General features: G+C 37.2%; 1 protein-coding gene across 11 annotated transcripts in view; it reads left to right on the forward strand.

Moving 5' to 3' along the window:
* The window catches only part of PLCH1 (phospholipase C eta 1), a 264,401-nt gene that overhangs the window by 165,636 nt on the left and 79,140 nt on the right, over window positions 1-19,625 (forward strand). For all 11 annotated transcript variants that reach the window (XM_017955766.3, XM_017955767.3, XM_031663635.1 and 8 more), the window contains 2 exons: window positions 3,773-3,902; window positions 6,332-6,502. In XM_017955766.3, coding sequence (XP_017811255.1) covers window positions 3,773-3,902; window positions 6,332-6,502 — 301 coding nt within the window. The remainder of the gene's footprint in view (window positions 1-3,772; window positions 3,903-6,331; window positions 6,503-19,625) is intronic.

Consider the following 19,625-nt stretch of genomic DNA (forward strand, 5'->3'; position numbering starts at 1 on the left):
CAGTGTCACTAGGGATCAGACCCTGGTGCTGCACTGCCTGCAGTCCACCCCCAACTCTGCCTGTGCTGTGCAAATTTGCATGAATTACTTATGTTCTTTTGCCTTCAAGTCTTTCATCTACAACATGGTGATGATGATAATGATAGTGTCTACCATACAGAGGTGTGTTAAGATCAATTGAGTATTTATATACAGTCCTTAGAACACTGCCTAGCACTTAATAAGCACTTTACAAGTAATAGGTACTGTTGTCATTGCTAAAAAGAGGTGAGGAGTGGCAAATCTTTAGTTTGCCTATTCAGATAAATGAAAGTCTGAATTCTCAGCAGACCTGTATGCAAAGATGATGGTTCTGGCACTTAGGCTCAGCATTTTTCTCCATCGGACCATTCTCCTTCATGTTTTCCCCACCTTATCTCTTGACCCCATGAGGGAAATTATTACCTCCAGAAGGCTTTAGGCCGCCTGTTATGCATGTTATAAATCCAGGCCTTATTCTTTCCCCTCAAACTGCTGGGCAAATCTGGCCCACTCCTGATTTTTGTTTGGACTCCTGAGCTAAGAGTGGATTTTAAATGGTTAAAAAAAATCAAAAGAAAAACATTTTGTGACCTGTGAAAATTACTTCAAATTAAAATTTCAGGGTTCCTAAATAAAGGTTTATTGGAACACAACCATGTTCATTCATTTATGTCTGTATGGCTGCTTTCTCATGACAGTGACAGAGTGGAATAGTTGCAGCTGAGAGCAAATGTCCTGCAAAACTTAAAATATTCACTATCAGGCGCTTTACAGAAAAGTTTGCTCTCCCCTGTACTAGATAGGATCATTCAATGCTTTACATACTCCTACAGTCTCTTGATAGAAAATCCTAGATCATTACTTTGCATTCAGTCTCACCCAGATTTTCTCTGAGGAATGACTGTTTCTCTTTTTAAAGTTATTATGGTGTGGCTATAAATTATTAATTTAGGGCTTTATTGGAGACTCATATCTTAATTATGAAGAACATCTTTAAGATATCAGGACATTTTTACCTGGAGTTGTATACTATATGGACCATTACTGGAAAGAATAGCTTTTTCATTTATGGAATCTTAGAGTCGGAAGGGATTTCAAGGTTAAAAGTTGTGCTCCTTAACATTGTAGGTGAAGAAATGGAGGCTTCAAGAGGTGATATGAGTAACCCACTGTCACAGGGTCAAGTAAGCAGTAGAATTAGGACTAGTGTATATTTTTTGATTTGATTCCACCTCTGTTTTTACTTTACCAGTTCCCTAAACCAATAATCAAGGCCAGTTTCTGTGTTGGTGCTAAAGGCTTTGCAGACATAGGCTTATCCTAGATATTTGTATCTGCAGAATACAAGCATGCTCAGGGTTTGCTGTCCCTGCCTCTTCTCTGGAGAAGACTTTGAGAGGCTTTGATAAAGAATTATAGATTAAAAGGATAAAAATAGTACTGCCATCAGACTCCTTTTGTCACTTCTTTGAACTCCAGCCATATACTCTCTGGGGCGTAGAGTAGTGTCTATAGTCGAAAGCCCCAAGTGGGTGCTGCGTGCCTTGAAAACAGAAGAAAACGAGACTCAGGCACTTATTAGTGATTGGGCCAAATTTTTCACCCTTTTGATTCTTCAGTTATTTTCCTCCCAGATCTGGACCTCCCTTTAACTTCCAGGGGTCATATAAAATGAGGTCCTGACAAGTCTATAAGGAAAAACTGAACTAGAAAGAGCTGGGCTGGTTATTTTAAAAGTTTTAAAGGGAAAAAATAGGAAATAAGGTGTTTACAAAATATGAGATAAGGCGATCTGAAAATATCCTCTACTTAATTTTAGGAGACATAATACCTTACTTTTCCAGTTGTTTATACTTACTGAGGTATAATCTCCTACAGTCATAATTTGAATCACATAGAAAATGGAAATATGCTGCGCCCTCTCCTCTGATACACATTCATTCTCCCATTTCTTGGTTTTTAAAACTATACCTTTTGCTTACTTTGATTCTCTGGTTTCTTTCTATCTATCACCTTCTTCTTTTCCTCTCCATTACCCTTCAAACATAGAAGTTTAACTGGTTTTCTAATTATGCACGCAGTACTTGCCTTTTGTAATCTACCCCTCAACAACTATGAATCATCCTTTGCTAAAAATCCTTTGCTAAAAGTTAACTGGGAATTTTCAGTTCTTGTATTTATTACCATTTTGTCTGCTTTCTCACTATGTAAAGCAACCCAAGGCTCTCCCACTGAGGATCTTTTAAAATTTCAGTTCACATGATGTAAACATTTTGTATCTAAACTCAGCTTCTTATTCTCAGTCACTTCATTTCATACCTGAGCTTTGAGGGCACCTCCTAGTACATTACGCTTGTACTTCACATTACCTGCCCGTGATTTAGAAATTTGGGCCGATTAGGTGAGAACTATCAAAGCTAGTAATAGGAAGATAAATGTGGTATAGAGACTGACCTTATGTGTCAAAGTGTGTGCTAGATCAGGCACAAAAGACGTGGGTTGAAACCTGGTTCTCATACTAATTCTTATCAGATTTCTCTCTCTTCTCTCATTTGATATCCTTACCTGAACAATGATGAGATTGAACTAGACGGTCTAATTTGCTAAATGTCGGAGCGGGACAGAGAAAAGAGAATTGAAAAGATAATGTACCATGAGGTACTGTGAAGGTAAAAAGATAGTAGGTAAAAGGGCATAGGAGAAGATAAGCCCTATATTTATGATATTTGGGGTTTCATCATAAAGAAAGTCTTAAACAGAAAATGTTCGAGAGATGTAATACTGGGCCATTCCTGCTACATGCCATCTGTATGCCTTATAAATGAAGAACTCTAACCTTGTGAATGAGAACTGATAGGGACACAAGATTTATGTTACGAACATGGCAGCGTAACTGAGAAAAACTGGTCAGAAAATGAAAAGCAAAAAGGGATAACGTTTAAAGTCATATAGAAATATTTATGTTTATGGAGTTTGCTATTGGAGGTGTGAATTAAGGTGTTATTGTCTTGCTAGAGTGGAATTAGAACCAGTAATGTAGCTTTTAGTATCCATGAGGTTTTAGTATCCTTGAGGATTAGGAGGGTAATTCACTCCTACCATTGAGGGTAGTAATATAGTTTTTTGCAATAATAGATTTGATATTTAATTTGGATAAGATTGAGTAAGAATGTTTGAATTAAAGATGCTCAAAATAATTTGGTTTAACTCTCATTTCCCAATGGAGGGAACCACCCCCCGCCTTTTTTCTTTTGAGTTTCACTCTTGTCACCTAGGCTGGAGTGCAATCTTGGCTCACTGCAACCTCTGCCTCCCGGGTTCAAGCGATTCTCCTGCCTCAGCCTCCCAAGCAGCTGGGATTACAGACGCCTGCCACCATGCCTGGCTAATTTTTGTATTTTTAGTAGAGACAGGGTTTCACCATGTTGGCCAGGCTGGTCTCAAACTCCTGACCTCAGGTGATCCACTTGCCTCAGCCTCACAAAGTGCTGAGATTACAGGCATGAGCCACTGTGCCCAGCTGGGAACCCCCTTACCCCTTTATACGTTCCCCTTCCATTCCTGGTTTGTTGTCATTGTTATTGTTGTCATCACTATTAGTAGCTTATCAGAGTCTATGGATTGCAGGGCCTCCTCAAAAGACCTTCTTCTCAAGTTCCCTGTTACTGATAAATGTCCTTGTGAGTATTCTGTGAGAGAGCAGTTTTTAATTTTGATGAGAACACAGGTGTTTTCTTTGACCTTTGTGCACATGGGTGAAGCAGACCTTTGAGGAGGCTGATAAAAATGGTGATGGCTTGTTGAATATTGAAGAGATACATCAGCTGATGCATAAACTGAATGTTAATCTGCCCCGAAGAAAAGTCAGACAAATGTTTCAGGTAAGTTTTCACAATTTCACTGGTCTTATATAAAATACACAGAAGTTATTAATGTACTTAGGTATATTAAAGGGCTATTTTGTTTTGTTGGAAGATAATATATGTGCTCTGTACTGTTTTATTTTCCTTTGATGAAGAAACAATTTTGTTTCATCAAGTAAAAAGACTTTATAAATTTAACATGCATCCAAAATTTCACTTCCTAAAATGCTTTTTTGTTATTGTTGCTGTTTTCCTGACAAATAATGGAGGAAACTTGCTCGAGTCCCTTTGAGAGGACAGTTGCCTACTTCGTGGTGCTGTTGTGAGGATCAGAATAAACATTAAGTAACATGACAAAAAAATAGCACTTGTCTAAAACCTCAAGAGCTCTGTATTTTGTTTCTGAGGAGTTCAAAATTTAGTATCCATGAGGATTAGGAGGGCAATTCACTCCTAGCATTTAGGGAGCTCTCCAGAATTTCATTCAGCTCCTTGTTGGTTAGATGAAATGCTCTTTCCCTGTAGATAAGTCATTGAGAAAAATCCTTGGACCTAGACTTATTCTGTGGCATCCAGCTAGGACTGTATTTAGTCCTCACCTGAGTGCAGAAGTGAGCTCTGTCAAGTCAGGGCAAAGACAATGTTAGGCTATTAGAAATTACTAGAGTATTAATTTATAAAAGGCTGTTATTTGAAGATAAGTCATGTGCGTAATCCATGTTTTGCAATGATTTTCTATTCTAAGTGAGTAGGTAGGTGATACTTTGTACATGTAAAAATAAGCATAGGAGGGCAATATGATGTTTAATGTTTGTACTTGTTCTTAGAGGTGGTAAGAACAGAGACAACATGGGGTATGTGTTGCAACAATAAATGGAAGACAGAGGCTGGCTCTGTTCTGTGACTGTTTAAGGGTGGCCCTGTTCTTGGTTGGAGATGGTTTGCATTGTGGGAAACTGAGTCCCATTGCACTGGAGAACAGCATGAAAAAATGGGAAGAGGAGGAAGGAGTGAGATTTGCTCTATAGGGAACTTGAGAGATGGAGTGAGGGACTTAGGAGGGGAAATGAATTATCTTTAAACATATGGGAAGGTGGCCATGTTTCTGGTATTCCCTGTCACCTGTCATCTCACTTTTTCCCTGCTGTGAGCCCCACCTCCTGTCTGTTCATTTGCACAGGAGCTGATCACAGCATGGAAGAGGTAGCTGCTAATTCAATGTAAGAGGCCAGTCCTAAAGAGGAGGGCAAAGTCTGTACCTATACAAATCATGATTTCTTGGGTAATTTTTGGAAGTAAAATTTGGAAGCATTTGTTCATAATTGACACAAGGTTAGCAAAATTTAAAAAATATTTTAATGATCACTTTGACTTTCAAAGCTTTGTTTAATACCATATAACAGTTGAGTGTACTTTACCAAATCCATGCGTTTCAAAATGCCCTTCATTCCCTGTCTGTTTTTGTTTAGTTAGAATTTTATTCACTTAGAATGAGGAAGAGCACATGAATGGGTCAGTTGCTCATTATTTATCCCCAATAGTTTTGTGGTTTTATGAATAATTCAGCCAACCTGTAAGTAAGGCATATGATGAAAGTTTTGTGCTCAAGAATTACTAGGAACAATTTTAACAAGAAATCAATCCAGATGGATCGTTTAGACTTTTCTATGGAGGGAAAGCAGGGAGTTACCAAGGATGCCCATGGCTTTAAGAGCATCAGCTCTACCTTTGGAGAATTAAGAGAGATTCTCTCATAGGTAAAAATTACTTTTGATTGGATTACAGTTCAGAAACCGATGAGAGACTGGTATTTTTCTCATGTGTTAAATATATCTTCTTTTGTTCTTAATTAGTCTTGTTCAAGATTTCTCATTTTTATTGGTTCTTTAGAAATCAAGTTTTGGTTTTCTTTCTCACCTGTATGTTATAGCCGTTTGTTTTCTATTTATTACTTTTTGCTTTTGTTTATAATTTATTTCTGTCGCTTATTTTTTTTCACATTTTTTGAGTTGAATTATTAATTTCTTTTTAAAATCTACTTTGCTCTCTAATAATTTAAGACTTCAAGTTTCATTCTAATGTTATTTTATAAGTTTTAATATGTAGTATATTTTTCACTTGTATATGTTTTATTTCCTATTTAGAATTATATTGTTTCTACAGGTTTTTTTTTTCTTTTTTTTTTTTTTTTTTAGCTTTCTTTGTTGATTTATAAATTTACAGTGGTCAGAACAATTGGTTTGTGTGAGGTTGATTCCTTATAATTTATTGAAGGTTTCTGGCCAAATATGTGGTTGCTTTATAATGTTCCACGTGTGCTTGAAGAGAATGTGTGCTCACCACTTGGGATTTGTGTACTAACCCTTTTATAGTAAATATTATTTCCCAGTACTGAATTTCCTATTTCTAACTTTCATATTGCTTTATTTTCTCTATGCCCTTTTCAGGAAGCTGACACAGATGAGAATCAGGGAACTTTGACATTTGAAGAGTTCTGTGTTTTTTACAAAATGATGTCTTTGAGACGAGACCTTTATTTGTTGCTTTTGAGCTACAGTGACAAGAAAGATCACCTAACTGTGGAAGAACTGGCTCAGTTTTTGAAGGTGGAGCAAAAGGTATCTTTAGACTATTAAAATGAAAGTTTACTTAAAAGTACTCATGAAAGACTCAAGTCTTTCTTTTGGGGTTAAATGTACGTATACTTTGAATTTCACAAAGGGAGTAAATATCACTAGTTCACAAAAATCTATGAGTCATTTAAAACAGTTTCTAGCAGCTTTTAAGAGAAGAAGTGATAACTTGAACACTGGGTTATATAATTCTTAACCTTAAACGTATTGAGTACAGATATGCATATTTTCCCACAAAGAAATGAATGCTGTTAGTATTTTAATACATGGTAATGCTTTCTTTATACTAATACTATGATGTATTAATAATATTAGTTTAAATTTATGCTATATATTAGTATAAATTAGTATTAGTATAAATTTAGTCAAATTTATTTATTTTAAATATAAATTTATATTTATACTAATAAAATAGCTAGATATTGCAACTATGGCATAATTCTTAACTACTATTGTGGTAGGTCATTTATAATTCTGATAGTAAATTGGCATTTGATCATGTGAAAAGGCTAAGGAAATTAGGTTCTGATTAGCAAAGATAATCTCTATGTTTAAAATAAGATGTTTTAATCTTAATATTATATAGGCTGAATTACGGTCAGCAAAGCTAACTTCTCAGTCTGCTTTTTAAATATCTCCTCAAAGTCTGTTTCTCACTAAAGTAGAGGAATAAATGAATGTTTTATTCCAATTTTTTAACCTTTTATATCAGACTTCTTGAGAGGAGGCTTTGGTTTTGTGCAGTTGATGAGGTTTACTTTTAATTTTCTTAATGGACTAATTGTCTTAATATAAAGAGCGACTGAACTCCTTTGTTCATTTTAAGTCAGTGTCATTTAGCTCTGTTGAAATCGTAAAAAGTCACCAAATATTTGGACTATAAAGTACAATAATCAGTAGAAATAATTCTTTCTACAGTACTCACACAAATAATCAGCCAGCTTGTGCTTGAACACTTTTCAATTTTTAAATAAGAGCTTTGAGATATTATTCACATACCATAAAATTCACCCTTTTAAAAGTATACGTTTAAGTGTTTTTTAGTGTGTCAACAGAGTTGTGCAACTATTGGCCGGGGATGGTGGCTCATGCCTGTAATCCTAGCACTTTGGGAGGCTGAGGCAGGTGGATCACCTGAGGTCAGGAGTTTGAGACAACCCTGGTCAACATGGCGAAACCCCGTCTCTACTAAAAATACAAAAATTAGCTGGCTGTGGTGGCGAACCCCTGTAATCTCAGCTACTTGGGAGTCTGAGGCAGGGAGAATTGCTTGAACACAGGAGGTGGAGGTTGTAGTGAGCTGAGATCGTGCCACTGCACTCCAGCCTGGGCGACAGAGCGAGACTCCATCTCGAAAAAAATAAAATAAAATAGAAAAAAGGGCTGGGCACGCTTGCTCACACTTGTAATCCTAGCACTTTGGGAGGCCACCAGGCGGGCGGATCACCTGAGGTTGGGAGTTCGAGACCAGCCTGACCAACATGGAGAAAGCCGGTCTCTACTAAAAATACAAAATTAATCAGGTGTGGTGGCCCATGTCTGTAATCCCAGCTATTCGGGAGACTGAGACAAGAGAATCGCTTGAACAAACCCAGGAGGCGGAGGCTGTGGTGAGCTGAGATAGTGCCATTGTACTCCAGCCTGGGCGACAAAAGAAAAAACTCCATCTCAAAAAAAAAAAAAAAAAAAAGAAAGAAAAGAAAAGAAAAAAGAGTTGCGCAACTATAACCACTATCTAATTTCAGAACATTTTCCGTACCCCAAAAAGAAGCCCCATACCTATTAGCAATTATTCCCCATTTCTCTCTCCCCTACAGGCTGTGGAAACTAATATTTCTGTCTCTATTGATTTGTCTGTTCTGGACATTTCATATAAAAGGAATCATTTATGTGACCTTTGTGATTGGCTTCTTTCATTTGGCATAATGTTTTCAAAATTCATTCATGTTGTGGCATTATCAGTATTTCATTTCTTCTTATTGCCAAATAATGTATCATTGTATGAATATACCACATTTTGTTTATATATTCATCAGTTGATGGAAATTTGGGTCATTTGCTTTTTGGTGGCTATGATGAATAATGCTGCTGTGAACATTCATGCACAAGGTTTTGTGTGGACATACGTTGTCAAGTCTCTTGAATATATATCTGAGTGGAAAAGTTGGGTCACATAGTTTGATCCCTTCTTTCAATCTGGATCTGGATATTGCAAGGACTTTATGTAAACCAGGATAAACTTCTACCACAGAGCCCCAGTGAATAATACACTAGATTAATATCTGAATATCAGAGAGAGATAAATTTCCACTAGCTCTTAAGAAGTATAGCTGACCAAAGATGTGCTGGATGACTTTGACAATTGTGTTTTCTTCCTTGAAGGTGTTAACAAGGATTTGAGATGCTATTAAGGAGATTGAAATATGGGTGGTGCTTGGATTAGTAAAATTTCAGATTAATTCATTTCCTTGTATGAATAGATACTATATTTCCTAGGTATTGTGCTAAGTTTTGGTAGTGGACAAAACCTACCCTCAGAAAGCTCAAAATAAAGAACTTTTTTTGGAGACTTTATGATTTTGAGAGTCTGTGATAAAAGGAAAGAGAATGGTAAGAAGTAAAACAACATGCTTTTTAAAGTTTACTGGATTTTTTCTTTTTGAGGTAGAATAAAATTTATTATAATTATCATGCTGTATTTTTTTTCTGGAAATGTTCTTTAGAAGAATTACCTTTGTAAAGATACTAAAAATATTAATTAGTAATACATTGTTAATATACTTGAAATCATGCTCACTTAGTTTTAGTGCTAATTTGAATTACATTGAATTTGTGAAGTGATTTTCATTTGAGAGTCAATTATTTTAACTTTCTTTAATTTTCTCCTACATAACCCAGAAAATTATGTTACACTTGGTGTAGTCTAAAACCTATTTGACATTCACAATTTGAGCTAGTAAATGCTGCTTATAGATTCATAAATGGCAAAAAGTCTCACTGATTCAAAATCTGCTCTTATATTTACAAACATTTTTATAGCATTTAAATGCCATATTTGAATTTTTTAAATGTGAGATTAATTTGGTGATCAGTCTTCAGTGTTTTGCTTTAGCAAGAATGAAAAAAAGTACAAAGTATTTGGTAAACAAAATCCATGTGTATGTTTTTTCTGAATTATTTACTTATTATTGAGCTATAGGATAAAATATTTTCATGGCTTTTGAAACATATCTCCATAATGCTATATAAAAGATTTGTTTCAGTTTATAATTAAGAAAGCAGTGAACAAATGATTAGTTATTAAATGGATCACTTTTAGTGCTAATATTGTAGGTATAGAATGTTAAGTTAATGTTGGTTTGATAAACATTTTTTGATAGCAGGGATGAATACTTTTCCATGTTTGTTTTTTAATTGTATTTTTTGAACTTTGAAAGGCTCTTTAAAATACAGAAAACTCTGTATGAATTCTGTCCTGTTTTTCTGTTGTTTATTGCCTCTGTGTGTGTGTGTGAGAGAGAGAGAGAGAGAGAGAGAGAGAGAGAAAGAAAGAGAGACAGAGACAGACAGAGACAGAGACTGACAGGCAGACAGTAATTCCAGGTGGATATCTATTCTATTTAAATGCCATTAAAGAACCAACCACTAGCACCACACTATTAGCTCTTATTTGAGAGGTGGCAGGCAATACCCAAGTAGGAACCAGTTTTAATGCCTTTCTTGATGTCTCTTTCAAACTCCCAAAGTTAAATGCATTAAACGTGTTTTCTGATAATGTGTTTCTCTTATCATCTTCATCAGTAATACTAATCACCTCTTTTCAAGCAGATTAACACTTCATTTGGCATGGAATTTTTAAAAATGACTAGACTGTGTGGTAGAATAGGAGTGAGCAGGACTGGATACACAGCCTTGCTTACCTTGCAACTTGATCGCATTAACTTTTCATCCTTGACTTTGTGAGTTATAAAATGCTTTTGGTAGTAATATTACCCTTGCAAGAATAGAGTGAGGATTAAATGAGATGTGAGTGTAACTTCCTAGTGCATTGCCTGGTTTATTAGCTGCACAGATCTAGCCATTTCCAAGGAACAATGTGAGACTTCTGGTGGGCAAGTATCTGCACATGTGCTTGACTGTAAAATTCCATAGGTGGGGAGAAGTGTCTTTTCCACACCCGTCACTAGGGTCATGGCAGAGGCACTTATGACAAAAGACCAATTAACAAGAGAAAAACATACACATTTATCTAATAAGTTTTTAATAACACAGAGGAGCCTTTATAAGGCACTGAAGACCCAGAGAGTCAGGCAAACCTGTGTATTTCTTATGCTAGGTTTGATGAGGAGTGGACAGTCATGAAGAAATATGTTTAGAGGACAAGGTTATGATCTAATGGCAGCAAATGGGGAATTTAGCAAGGCGTGTTTGTTCAGACTCTTCTTGGCACCTCTGTGTCTTTGGCTCCCTTCCTCTGGGTATTGGGAAGGTGCTGGTGGTCTCTTGAATGAGGGTCATATGGTCTGCTTCAGGGGAAGCTCAGAAAATTCTTCCTAGGTTTTATGGGTGGAAGGGCTGGGGGGAAGGCCAGAGATACCTTTCCTTTTCTGCTGTTTTCACAAATGCCAGGGTGCTGTATTTTAGGGTACCATGTACTAAACTGCATCAAATCTGTACATGATTAGAATTTTCTTCCAAATTTCTTCTGCTTTACCCTCCCACTCCAAGTCTGTCATGGTGTGATATAATAAAATATACATTTGGTCTTTGTTCCAGTTTCCGGCACAGAGCTCCTAAAACTCTAAAGTATCTTTCATTATTTATAATGAGCCCCTTTTCACCATATCTGAGTTCATGCTAATGAGGTAACTATTGTTGGGCTCCTGGATAGTTTCAGGATAGGAGCTGGTAGCCAGCGAAACCAACCATGTGATTAAATAACTTTCTAATACCTACTTAATATTTTACTTTACCTTATCATAATCACATACATTTTAGAAATAGCAGATTCACTTTTATGAATTTTGTTGTTGCTTTCTTAAGGATTAAACCAGATAGCGGTATTAGCAAAATGTTTTGTCAAAATTAGTTATTTTAAGTAGTTTGATAGTTTGGCAAAGGCAGAGATTCTTTATTAACAATGTTAGCTGTAGGACAGGTAGAAAAAGGGAATTGGGTAATAGAAATGTCTATATTTTCCCTTAGAGGATACGTTCTTTCTACATCTTTACTCCTCTGTGTCCCTCTCTTCTATAACTACTTCTTCATCCTTACTTGCAGAACTCTCATAGTGTGCTGGAAAGAACATTAGACCAGATGTCCAAAACACCTGCATTCCACACACTGCAAGCTTTAGTGGTTGGATAATCAATCATGATTTGTTTCTGAGCCTTGGTTTCCTGAACCATGCAAAGGGAGCTGATACCTGCCTTTCCTATCTCAGTGTCAAATTGAACATTGCAATGACGAACAGGAAAGTCCTTTGCCCAAGATACTCAGAAGTGTGGCAATGTGAGGAATTAAAGTTAAAAGGTATAAACTACTGACTTCAAATCCATTCAGGCTAGTGGAATTACCCCAGTTCATTTGAATAGCAATACCGGATGTCACTTGCTAAGGGGCATGTGTTTCTTCCCTCTTTTAGTTTTGTTGACATTCCGCCAGTAAATTTTAGTGAGGGAAAACAGAAGCCAGAATTCTGTGACATTTGTTCCTGGCAGATGATTAACTGTATCTAGTTTAATTTTCTAAATTAGCTTGAAGCTACTTACATATGAGCATGACTCAAAAGAAATTTATAAAAATATAAAAAAAGTGATCATATATCAAGAGGTAAAAATCACAAAGGAACATTTTAATGTACTGAAACTTTGTTTATATGTGGTCCACTTTATTAAGCACCACAAAATTAAAGGATAGAGTAGGAAAATATTTGTAACATACAAAAGAGAGAAATAGTGAATTTCCTTAATATGGCACTTTCCTAGATCATTGAGAAAAAAAAAAAAACAATGGAAAAATGAGTAAAAACACTTGAAACCTATAAAAAATCATACAAAGTCAATAAACCTATGAAAATGTTCACCCTTTATTAGTAATTCAAAAATCTGAAATAAAACCAAGTTAGTTATTTCTTAGAGACAGGGTCTCTGTTGCCCAGGCTGGAGTGCAGTGGGTACGATCATGGATCATAAAACCTCCAACTCCTGAGCTCAAGCAATCTTCCTGCCTCAGCCTCCCAAGTAGCTGGGACTACAGGTGTGTGTCATCACACCCAACTAATTTTTAATAATCTGTTTTAGAGACAGGGTCTCACCATGCTATCTAGGCTAGGAGACTATTTTTTTCCCCATTATATTAGTAAAGATTAAAAAACACACCACCAAACGTAGTGTCCATCTCTTCTATTTCTGGTGAAATTATAGAATGATACTGGAGTAGTTTTACAATCTATAACATTTAATATAATTTATAAAACTTTGACCAAACCATTTTACTTTAATAATTCATCCTAAGGAAATAGCTGTGTATTTAAAAATTGTTATAAAGTTGTGCATTTCAACATTCTTTAAAATAGTGTAAAATTTATTTTATTAGCTTGGACACAATCTAACTGTGTAGAGTCATTGGTCAAGAGTTTTGTGGGGTTTTGAGTTTCAAAACTGGATTTTCACAATGGTACAAATTTGAGGTAATTTGGTGATGTGTATGACAGTAATTCATTAGCTTCTGATAACATAAGATTGGTGTAGACACCAGGATATTCAGCTTTCATAGGTTTACTCAGTTGTGAAATGAAATATCACTGCTGGCCACATATGCTGTCGAGGATTTTATGAAATCAAATATTGGCCTGTGGGTCAGATTTTTATTTTACTGAAGCTCTCAGAAGATTGTGTTTATGCCTTTGACAGGTCCAATTGCTGTTTGATTAGGACTTTCATTCTTAAAACATGGCTGTGCCAAGGGAATTCTCACTATCTTTTATATCCATGAGGAAGTGCCAGTACAGCCAGAAGTTATCTGGCTGAGATTTCTCTTTCTTCTCTTCCTTTCATCTACAGAAAAAGGATCACAGATATCCACTAATCTGTGGTTCCAAAGTATTTACTAGATTTGATTGAGAGTTTTTGTTTTGTTTTGTTTTGCTTTGTTTCATTCCCTACCCACCCCAACCTCATATTTGCCAAACAGCCACCTACATCTCCTCCAGAGTTCCTATCCATTTCTTGGCACTGGAGTTGAGTGTTTTTTGGTTCCCTCCTTTTTAGTGTTTTGGTTCTGGAGTGACAATTTGATTTCATTTCCCCATCCCCTTGGCAACCTTTCTTAGCAAGCCCCTATGCTCTTTATATTTTTTTGTTTCTTATGGATTGAGGAGGAAGGAAGAGAAGGCAGGAATATTGAAGTGCCTTTATATAGTTGGAAAACCCTCCTAGGCCAGGCTCAGTGGCTTGTCCCTGTAATCCCAGCTACAGGGGCAGGCAGGAGGATCACTTGAGCCCTGGAGTTCAAGATCAGTCTGAACAATATAGTGAGACGCCTTCTCTTAAAAAAAAAATTAGTTGGGTGTGGTGGCGCTTGCTCACAAGTAAAAATTAGTTACTTGTGGGGCGGAGGTGGGAGGATTGCTTGAGCCTGGGAGTTCGAGGCTGCAGTGAGCTAGGATTGTGCCTGGGCCACAGAGCAAAACTCTGTCTCTAAAACGAAATAATTTTAAAAATTTAAAAATTTCTGCTAGCTGTTACCTAAGAGCAAAGGCTACCTTTTATAGTAAGTCAAAAGTAAGTTTCTGTTTATACAAATCTTTCATCTGAAATATGCATGTGGATAGTTAATTCCAAGAGGATTTTCAGAGGGCCCTCTCCTTATTGTAATCTGATATAGATCTATACATTACCCGCGTAGTAGCTCTGAAAATTGCACCTTTAGCCCTTTATTCTTTCTGCTAAAATGTTTCCTTGATCATTCTGATCCAATTATAGGAATCATGTGTGCCCTCTCCGTTCCTTACCCTTCATTGAATCCAGAATGGTTTGGTAAGAGTTCTGGTCATTGTAATCATTCTAATCTTCTCTCTCATGAGAAATAATTATAAAGTCTCCTTTGCTTATAACTATCCTATTCTGGTGATAATGTATCTTTATCTTTTTTGTACCTTTCTCATATAAAAGCAGTTCTTTGAGGTGTTTTCCTGAATTTCTGTATCATTTTTCTTTTTTCTTTTATTTTTACTTTTATTTATTTATTTTTTAGACAGGGTCTCGCTCTGTCAGATAGGCTGGAATGCAGTGGTGCTGTCTTGGTTCACTGCAACCTCTGACTCCTGGGTTCAAGGATTCTCCTGCTTTAGCCTCCCGAGAAGCTGGGATTGTAGACGCCCGCCACCATACCCGGCTGATTTTTGTGTTTTTAGTAGAGACGGGGTTTCACCACGCTGACCAGGCTGGCCTCGAACTCCTGACCTCAAGTGATCCACTCACCTTGGCCTCCCAAAGTGCTGGGAATACAGGCATGAGCCACCACGCCTGGCTGATTTTTCTTAATTATTCACAATTAAAGCAGTTGAGAGATCATTCAGAGTAATTACATCTTGTAATATTTTTGCTGCATTGAATATATTTTCCAAATAATGTTTTCTGTGAAATCATCTATTCAAATGCTGTGAAATGTGTGGTTTCCTTTTAGGATGAATTAGAGGTAGCTAGTTTGAGGAGGTAAATGGTTACTGTGGTTGTCTTATTCAGTTGAATATGAAATGACCATTCATTTAGAGGTGTTTCTTCACTCCCTCTTGAAATTACCCCAAAATACAGTAAAGACAATCCCCCTGTGTAAAACCACAGATACAAAGAGAACAGGGGAGGAGCAACAACGTTTTAAAACTTGTCTGATTTAAAGGAGACCCCAGAACACTGAAATTCAATCTCATAGAGTGAGAAGCCACGAAGCAACTCCATTGGCCCAGGGAAAGCCCCTGATAAGCTCAAAAACTGATGTTAGTTACATGATATTCATGAAAAGAGGAGAGGAGGGGTTGAAAACAAGCACTGGTTGAAAGTCTGTTTAAGATATGGTTAGCGCTTCAGATCTTCTCCCCCAAATCTTGTAGCAGGGCAACTGTCCCTTCTCTACCCTGGCATAAAACTGTATGTAAGAGGTAAGGGGGGCCATGCATGGTGGCTTACTCCTGTGATCCCAGTACTTTGGGAGGCTGAGGCAGGCAGATCACTTGAGGTCAGGAGTTTGAGACCAGCCTGGCCAACATGGTGAAACCCCGTCTTCACTAAAAATACAAAAAATTATCTGGGTATAGTGATGCATGCTTGTAGTCCCAGCTACTTGGGAGGCTGAGGCGGGAGAACCACTTGAACCCTGCAGATGGAGGTTGCATTTGGCTGAGATTGTGCCACTGTACTCCAGCCTGGGCAACAGAGTGACACTCTGTCCAAAAAAAAAAAAAAAAGAGGTAAGAGGATCTGATCTAAGTGATGCCACACATGGCTGAGTGTGGGTACTATATGGAAAACATGGGGATTATGAAGATGGCTATAATAACTGCCATATTCCCGTATGTATGTGTCTTTGCAATGCAACTTTGGCACTCCTTCCACCAAGAATTGAATTCGATTTTCCTGCTTCTTCAATCTGTGCCAGTTTATTGACTTGCTTTGATTAGTAAATTGCGGTAGGACTGATGTACAGGTTCTGGAGCCTAGGCCTCAGGGAGTCTTGAAGATTTCATCCTCACCCTGTTGGAACTGTGGAACTATCATGTGAGGAAACCAGGTGAGTTTCCTTGGGGATGAGAGACTACATAGAGAAAGAGGCTCAGCCAACAGTCAGCACCAACCACAGACATGTGGGTGAGGCCATCTTGTACCATCTGGCAAGTAACCAGATGCCTATAGTCACATGAAGAACTCTAAATGAGAACAGCAGAATAACCATCCAGCTGAACCCAGTCTGACTTGCAACCCTACACAATTGTTATCAAATAAACAGTCATTGTTTTGAGTTTCTAGCTTATGGGGTGGTTTGTTTCACAGAAGCAGAGAATGAATGCAAGGATTAGTGACCATCTATGCATTGAGATGTGAAAACCATAGCCCTCTTCCAATATTCAGTTCCCAGGTTTATTGATTTTAAATAACCAAGGCTTACTAGTGTTTGAGAAATCCTCTACTATAAAGAACAGAGACTACTAAAGCAAATAAATAGAGACAAGAAACTTGGAGGAAACAGGTAATGCAAGGAGGAGGAAACTTTAAAAATTGTTGTTAATGTTATCAGAATGATTCAAATATTGTTGCCATAAAGCAAGAGCAAGATGCTATGACAGATTGGGCACAGTGGCTCATGCTTAAAATTCCAGCACTTTGGGAGGCCAAGGTGGGAAGATTGCTTGAGGCCAGGAGTTCAAGACCAGCCTGGGCAACATAGCTATACCCCGTCTCTACAAAATAAAAATAAAAATAAAAAAATCAGCCAGGTGCAATGGTGTGTGACTGTAGTCCCCACTACATGGGAGGCTGAGGAGGGAGAATCACTTGATCCCAGGATCTGGAGGCTGCAGTGAGCCATGATTGTACCACTGCACTCCAGCCTGGGTGACAGAATGAGGACCTGTCTCTTAAGAAAAAAAAAGATGCCATGAGAAAAGAAGATTCAGAGAAAAAAAAAAAAGCTCTTGGAAATTAAAAGCATGAGAAGAACAAACAAAAAAGAAATAGAAAAGATAGAAAATAGAAGGGAGAAACTTATCAAATAAATAATACAAAAAATTTATTAGCATGGAAAGGTAAGATTCTCTAGATTGACAAACCCAAATGAGGGCCAACCTCACTTTAAAGATCCACAAAAAGGTAAATCGGAGTGAAATTTCACAGTTCCAAGGATAAAATGGAACCCTGAGCGCTTGTAAAAAGAGAAAAACTAAACTAAACTAATTAGCAAACAACAAATCATTCTGTGAGAAGGATTGGAATCAGAATGGCATCAGATTTCTCAACAGCAATTCTGGAAGCCAAAAATCATGAGAGCAATGATTCAACCTAGAATTTTCTGCCAAAAACTATCAAACAAATGTGTGTGTGGAATAAAAAACAAATACACCAGAGCACACACAAAAACACATGAGGGAAATAAATAATTTACTTCCTGAGAGCTCTTTCACAAGAGTGACCAAATAAAGTCAGAGCAAAAGCTGAAGGCTGTTCCAGAACCCAACCAAAGGGAAAGAAGGAGAACTTCTGTAAGGAGAAAAAAAGCACAATTCATGGATTATCGGTTGCCTTTGATTATGTGGAACTTGAGAGACCATTAGAGTCATTGGAAAGAATTTGTGATAGGTACATTAAAAGTTAACCAAATGAGTAGGAATGGCAGCAAGTAATCATAAAAACTGTTCTATGAGAAAGGTAAACACAATCACAGTGTACAACAGACTCAGCATTGTTCAACATTTGCATACTTGGAATACTTTAGACCCCAGATATTTCATAAAAACTGGATGATATAATTATACTGAGAGGACAGGCAGAGAGGCAGATCTGCTGACCCAGAAGATCTTATTATTATGTTAAAAATCTAACATAATATCTAACACAATAAGAAGTCAATAATTTTTAAAGTGTACAATACAGCATTATAAACATGATAATTAAGAAGATAAAGATGGCCGGGTGCGGTGGCTCACACCTGTAATCCGAGCACTTTGGGAGGCCGAGGCAGGCAGATCACCTGAGGTCAGGAGTTTGAGACCAGCCTGGCCAACATGGTGAAACCCTGTCTCTACTGAAAATACAAAAAATTAGCAGAGCATAGTGGTGCATGCCTGTAATCCCAGTTACAAGGGAGGCTGAGGCAGGAGAATTTCTTAAACCTGGGAAGCGGAAGTTGCAGTGAGATCCCTGCTCTCCAGGCTGGGTGACGGGGTGAGACTTGGTCTCCAAAACAACAACAACAACAACAACAACAAAAAATATATGACCTATTTCAAAAGAAATATCTAGAAATATTGGCATTACTGACTTTGGGGAGTGATTCTGGGTATAGGCGGGGCACTTCTGGTTTTAGTTACAAAAGAATCTTAGTTTTGACTTATTTATTTACAAATATATCACTTTGATAAAAATAAGCTAGTAAGGTTTAGCAATATTAGAATTTTTGCAAGTGATACATTGATTTTGCATTTGGTGTTTTTGAGAATCATAGCCATAAGAAATATAATTGTTTACCCCTTCTGATTTTGTTTTATATTTTCACTCACAGGGAAAATTTTGCTTAAAAACTTGCAGGAAGTCTGGGGATAAATAGGTAGTGTCAGAATACGGGTATTTTATAGATCTACGACTAGTTTCTACAACGAATTCATCTGAAATTAGTTGTGCTTTAATGTGAGGACCAGTGAGTCTTTTCTCTTCTGGATGAGACTAAAGAACTACAGTAAATAAAGGAAAAGGGAATGGAGTCTAATCTTGAATAATAAAAGAAGTTAAATTGTAATAATTGATTTGAAGTAAAGAAATGATTTAGGAGTTTCAGTTATATTGAAATTAAAAAACCGATCAGTTTTAAAAGTAAGCATTTTAATTTTTCAATAGAAATAAAGAAAAATGCCCAGAGAATAGTTATACAAGAAAGTGCTTTGGACTTGAAGTCAAGAAGGTCCAAATTTGATCTTTGGTTCTGTGTCTTAAAAATTTTTTTTTTTGGCGGGGAGTTTTGTCGGCCGGGCGCGGTGGCGTGAGCACTCTGGGAGGCCGAGGCGGGCGGATCACAACTTCAGGAGATCGAGACCATCCTGGCTAACCCGGTGAAACCCCGTCTCTACTAAAAATACAAAAAATTAGCCGGGCGTGGTGGCGGGCTCCTGTAGTCCCAGTTACTCGGTAGGCTGAGGCAGGAGAATGGCGTGAATCTGGGAGGCGGAGCTTGCAGTGAGCCGAGGTCGCCTGGGGCACAGAGCCAGACTCCATCGCAAACAAACAAACAAACAAACAAACAAAAAAACACAAAACAGTTTTGTGACTTTGGTGGTGATGTTTAATTAACCTGTCTCAACATTAATTTTTCTATCTATAAGGCAGGGATAGAAACACTAAAT

The sequence above is a fragment of the Papio anubis genome, chromosome 2 (assembly GCF_008728515.1).
Source record: "Papio anubis isolate 15944 chromosome 2, Panubis1.0, whole genome shotgun sequence".
NCBI classification, from domain to species: domain Eukaryota; kingdom Metazoa; phylum Chordata; class Mammalia; order Primates; family Cercopithecidae; genus Papio; species Papio anubis.